Source organism: Acanthisitta chloris, unplaced genomic scaffold (genome assembly GCF_000695815.1).
Source record: "Acanthisitta chloris isolate BGI_N310 unplaced genomic scaffold, ASM69581v1 scaffold36461, whole genome shotgun sequence".
NCBI classification, from domain to species: Eukaryota; Metazoa; Chordata; class Aves; order Passeriformes; family Acanthisittidae; genus Acanthisitta; species Acanthisitta chloris.
The window spans coordinates 1-5963 of NW_008657150.1; the positions used below are offsets into that span (position 1 = coordinate 1).

Here is a 5963-nt window from a genome sequence, read left to right on the forward strand (position 1 = left end):
CTGGGAGGGCACTGGGTTTGGGGTCCGGGAGGGCTGTAAGGGATGCGGAGCGGAGCTGCCCATCTGCCCACGGCAGTGTGCACCTGTCTGGCAAGGGACTCTGAGAGGCTCCTCGTGCATAGAGGCGAAGATTCCTGGGTGAGGAATCACTTTTTTTGTTAGATGTAAGGTGGTGGTGGGGATACCCCACCAATCTAAGCTTTCAGGCACTCAAGCAGTTTTTCAGATCGATGAGCCAAACCTGGTGCCAGGTCCCCATCACTGGTGTCGGTGTCCTGACATTAACACCTTTCTAGCCAGTGCCTATCGCTGCGGAGCCGCCACCGCTCCCTGTGCTTTTGTACACCTCTGCGTGCAGCTAGGGCTCTGTGTGGTGGGCTGCAAGCTCCCACGTCCCTGGGGACAGTGCCCTTATGCCAGGCTCTGTGGGTTGCTGTCTTGCCACTTTTAGGTATATTCAATGTATGAATTTGAATGTTACTATGTATGTGTGCTGGGAGCAGTTGGAGGGGTAGATATGTATAGGATATTATGTATCTTCCTGAAGTGAGCTTGTGAAAACTACTTTGATGTTATAGATAGATGCCATGTAAGTTTTAACTACATGTGAAGCCCTCCAAGATGTGTGCGTGTGTCTAATATCGCATATGTGCAATGGCATATAGGAACACATTTTATGCAATTTTTCTCTCCTCTGCTTGAAAAGTAAAACCCCAGCCGAACTCTGAACAGGACAGGGGGTTTGTGCCTTAAGTCACTGGCAATGAAAATTTTAACCACCGATGCAAAGCAGTGTCGGGACGGGGGGGAAGTCTGTCAAGGTCTGCAGCATGAGTAATGCCTGGGGAGGGCTGTGAGGGGCTGTCCCCAGTTTCCTGAGGCTCTGTACCGTGTTTCCCGGGCCCTCCAGGGGCCCTCTGCACACTGCTGTGCATTTGGTGTGGTATGTGTGGCATCAGGGACTGGGGACCACTGGTGGGGACTTTGCCCAGCGCTTCACCTGTGGGTTTTCCTCTCCCCCCATCCTTCCCATTTCCCCCTCCTCTGCAGCCCCCCAGAACCAGTGCTTGGACGTGTGTGGAGAGGTCAGCTTGGTGGGGCACCCCAAAATCCCCCACCCAACCTCTGACACAAGTGGCATGAACTTGGAGCCGGGTGAGTGCGGGATGAACTCAGTGAGCTGTGGCAACGGGAAACTCCGCCAGTGGCTGATCGACCAGATAGACAGTGGCAAGTACCCAGGACTGGTGTGGGAAAACGATGAGAAGAGCATCTTCCGCATCCCCTGGAAGCATGCTGGCAAGCAGGACTACAACCGGGAGGAGGATGCTGCCCTCTTCAAGGTAAGCCTCAGCCTGGGGCTGGGACCGTGGGACATAGGCAAGGCAGGAGGGATGCCCAGAGGCTCTGTGATGCCCCTCACCATCGTGTCCTTGCCACCCGCCCCTGCAGGGTGGTTCTGCTGGCTGACTGCTGCCGCCAGCTGTGTGACTGGTGGCCCTGGCTGTGCCCTGGTGTTCCCTGTGTTTGCGGGGCAGCCCAGCCTGTCGCGCTTCTCCGTGTAGAGCTAAATGCTTATGGGATTGCAGCATATCTATTTCCACATTCATCTTGGACTATTTTCTTCCCTTTCTCGTGCTTGCTGAACTGTTTTTCGTACCTTACCATGCTGCTTTTTTTCTTAGCCTAAACCTGTAGGGAGTAAATTCATGCACAGATAAGCACACACATATATGCTGTTTCAAGCATTATACCTTGTAGTTGATTCTTTTTCTTTCTTTTTTTTTTCCTTTTCTTCTGTTTCTTGTTCTTTTGATTATCTGAAATGTTTCCAGGCTTGGGCTCTTTTTAAAGGAAAGTTCAGAGAGGGCATTGATAAACCAGATCCCCCTACCTGGAAGACAAGATTAAGGTGTGCTTTGAACAAGAGCAATGACTTTGAAGAACTTGTGGAGAGAAGCCAGCTGGACATCTCAGATCCCTATAAAGTGTACAGAATAGTGCCAGAAGGAGCTAAAAAAGGTAAAGCATGTCCAATTCCCTGTGTAACAGAGTGTTAATATGTCTCATTGTAAGCATACAAGGACTGAAGCATGCCCTTCTGGAATGGCCCTGCAGCCTTTTTAAGTCTTTTAAGGAGCCAGAATGCAGGGCTCAAGTGCAGCTTGTTCTGATGGCTTTAGAGGCTGCGTCTGTGGGAGGACTGCTGGCATTTGAGTTGGAGCATTGAGAAGGAGCCCTTGCAAGAACATGCAGACAGGCGCCCAGCCCGTCACTGGAGGAATTGCTCTTTTAGCTGGAGCCTCCCTGCCAGTTCTGTGTAGTGAGAGCCAAGCAGGCAGCATAAGGGACAGGCAAAAAAAAAATTGCTTGCTGGATGTAGGTTCTGAATACAGGGAAGAGCATTTTGAGGCAGGCAGTAGGTAACTGCTATGGGGGGAAGAACTGTGAGTGAGGGTTGCCTAGCCTGCAGCCTCCAGGGCAGAGGCAGCAGCAGTGCCTGTTCTCTGAGAAGTCCCTGGTGCCAGGCAGGGCTTGTGGGAGGCAAAGGCTTGGCATCATTACATGCTAGGTATGGCTGGGCACCACTGTGCTGTGGAGCAGTGGAGAGACCAGCAGGATGGACTGCCTTCTGGAGCTGCCTGCAAGGAGGGGCTGGGAATCCAGTCCCAAACAGGCACTGGAAGGCGTTTTGGTCCTCTTGTTTATTCAGTGTCAGGTCATATGGATTTGTCTTCAATGTGCCGATTTCAGATTTCCTTAAGATGTGGTTGACATAATTTATTTTCATCCCTGTGTTGAACATAGGTGCAAAACAGATCAGCATGGAGGAGCAACCATTAATGATGAACCATCCCTTTCCAATAACATCTCCTTACACTGCACTACCATCCCAGGTATGGCATTAGTTAAGCATTTCTCTTGGTGCTTCTACATTGAGCAACATAATTTCTGTGCTATGTGTTACGTCTGTCCTTGCTGATGGGGGAGAGCAAGTTTTCTCTGTGAAGAAACTTTATTATGAAAACTGAGAAACTGAGAAGCAACTTTTCTAATGTCAGATGAGGCCACAGGGCAACCAATTTCCCTTGGTGTTGTTTATCCCAGAGTAATAGCTCTTTTCTCTTGGACGATAGATACTGGTGCACTGCCATTCTGTTGATGCCAGAATGTAAGCACCCAATGAAGCCTCGCTCTTCCAAGCAGACATTTACCAGCAGTGCTTTGACTGCCTTTTGTTATTCCACTCCGCTTATTATTTACACCAGTGGTGAGAAACTAATTTGAAAGCCTCATTGGTGGTGGTGGCAAAGTGCCATTTGTGGAGCCTGGGCAAAGCTTAGACCTCCATGGACTTTGGCAGAAAAAATCAAGGAGCTGAGATGTGAGAGCTGATGCAATGCCTAGCATTAGTTTTGACAGCTGCCTAGTAAAAGAGTATCTCATTGAATAGGTACCGAACTACATGGTGCCCCATGAACGGAACTGGAGGGAGTTTGCCCCGGAGCAGCCACATCCTGACATTCCCTACCAGTGTGCCAGTGTCCCCTTCGCAGCTCGCAGTCATCACTGGCAAGGGCCTGGCTGTGAAAATGGTAAGACACTCCCCTTTTACGGCTGCTTGCCTAAGGTTCTTCTTGAGGTTCTTCTAGGTTGGTCACCTAGAGGAACCTCAGATTTCAGGTTTATTATTTGTGGCTTTAATTGGAATTAACATAAGTGGACAGGGAGGAGTGCTGGGTTCCCTTCAAAAGAAGCTGCAGGTCCATGGCAAGAGCTTTTGTCTTGGCACTTGCATTCACTGCCACCATATGTGTGGTGTGTGGGCTGTGTGGTCCTCTGAACTGATAGAAGTCATCCCCCAAAAGACCTCAGCTGTCTCAAAAGCCCTGAGCCATAAAGAAGGCAACCAACCTCCCCCCACCAAATCCCAAATGGGAACATATGTTCTTTAGCTTGTCTTTCTGATTTTGAACTTTTTGAGGGCACACATCAGTGAGGGTTTCCCTCCAGCCTTGTGGGTTCGACTGGCATTATTCTCCCAAGAGGAAAGCTGAATTATTACTTTATTTTAGTGCTACAACAGTGGGCAACTTGTCATGGATTGAGACTCCCTTGGGGCTGGTACTGCAGAAACAGAATAAAGGGACATTCCCTTCCCTGAAGATCTCGCAGTACCAAAGCCTGACATAATCATTGCTTTCCAAGCTCTTCATCCTTAGGAAAAAGCCTGAATTGTGAAAATTGGCAATGCTGAAGCCTGCAGGGAATGAAGCGTGAGAGAAAGGGAACTGTGTGCTGTAGACCCTTGCAGGGTAACTCACCTGAGGATGCAGGCCTTTGCTTTGTGAGGAGAATCAGCTGGTTCAGAAGGGCAGGAAAGGATGGGAAGTGAGAAAAGATGCTACATTTTCAGAGGACAGCTCTCTAGAGGTTATAGTGCAGAGAAATCTTTCGAGTCTGCTCAAAATTAAATGCTCAGTGCACTGCAACTTTTGTTGGCAGTATATTGGAATTATTAAGCAGAATCCTTTGCTTTCAGTTGAGCTATTTGCCAATAAAAAAATCAAGGTAGTAAGCTGAATGAACTCTGCCCTGAAGTACATCCTCTGCAGCAGTTTGAATGCTTTGCTGAATTTGGAGGCAGTTGTTAGTGGCTGGTGTTGGGCTTCTCATTGGGCTCTAGAATGTGTCAAGGGATGTGGGTGTTTTTTAGTGCTCCAGCTCAATTGTGATGGGTTCTGCCATTGGGAAAGGTAGTGTGCACTTGCCTGCAAGTCACTTGCATTGTCCTCCAAAGACTTTAACTGACATTAAGAAACAGAGGAAAAGCATCCATTGCCTATGTTGTAATCCGCTTACTGAAAGGCATCTCTTGGAACAGTCTAATAGTAGTCCTGGTAATAAAACCCTAATAATCTCCTGCTGCACATTCTTCTTTACCTACATTTAAACAGTATTAATCGCATTATTGTTACACCTGTGATAGTAAAATTTCTTATACAAATGGATTGTTTTATGCAGGTGACTTTTAAGAGGACTGTGTTCTAGTTAAAAATGTAAATTATTTCTGTAATAGAATAACATGTCAGGTAAGGAAAAGGACTAGGAAGGAATACTGAAATGCTAAGGGAGTATTTCATGCAGACTCAAATAAAGATTTGAGTCCAAGTAACATCTGGAGTGATTGGTAGAGTTGGCATACCTGGAAAAATTGAGAAACAGGACCTTTTTAAGAAGGGGGAAGAGAGTTACTGTTGGGGCTGGAAAACTCAGTTTTGCATTGCTGTGGTCTCTGCCCAAGATTTTCTTTAGGATTTAGGATTTAGGCTTTAGGATTTAGGCCGCTGTCACTGACTTTTGTTTGTGAAAACAGGTTGTCAGGTGACAGGAACCTTTTATGCTTGTGCCCCTCCTGAGTCCCAGACTCCTGGCATCCCGATTGAGCCAAGCATAAGGTCTGGTGAAGCCCTCGCCCTGTCAGGTAAGGTCCGAAGTCCCCAGGCTTCCTGGGGAGCTTGACAAGAGACTCACACTTCTGACCTGCCCAGGCACCATCTCTCCTTTCTGGTGAAAGGAAATAAGATTTTAAAAAAACCCCACCTCTTTAATGAATTAATTTGTTGTATGGTCTTAGGCCTCTGCTTTCCAGGATACTTAAGTACTTCTAGCCCCACCTCCAAGGGTTGGAGGCAGTTAAAGTTAGTGGAAGTGCTTTGCTGGCTCACAGTATTAATGCAGGGTTGTGTTGGTGAGATGTCAAATGAAGCCTTCCTAGGGGAGTTTGGAAATCTTTGGGGGGTCAGTGACTTAAGATTCAGTTTTTCATTCAGGAGGAGCCCCCACAAAATTTGTTCTTACCTGGGTTCCTTGTTGTGCTCCTGCTGGTGCCATCTGGCTTTGCTCTGATTCATTATTCTTGGTGAAAAAAAAAGACATTTGGGAAAGAAAAGGGAAGTTAT

General features: G+C 47.6%; 1 protein-coding gene across 1 annotated transcript; it reads left to right on the top strand.

Moving 5' to 3' along the window:
• Positions 1 to 1042: 1042 nt before the first annotated feature.
• On the top strand, positions 1043 to 5485 carry LOC103811622 (interferon regulatory factor 4-like; the record flags this gene model as incomplete). Its single annotated transcript, XM_009084607.1, has 5 exons — positions 1043 to 1343; positions 1836 to 2022; positions 2809 to 2897; positions 3455 to 3596; positions 5378 to 5485. Coding segments are annotated over exons 1-5 (730 nt in total), but the record flags the coding sequence as incomplete, so codon positions are not given.
• Between the last annotated feature and the right edge of the window lie 478 nt (positions 5486 to 5963).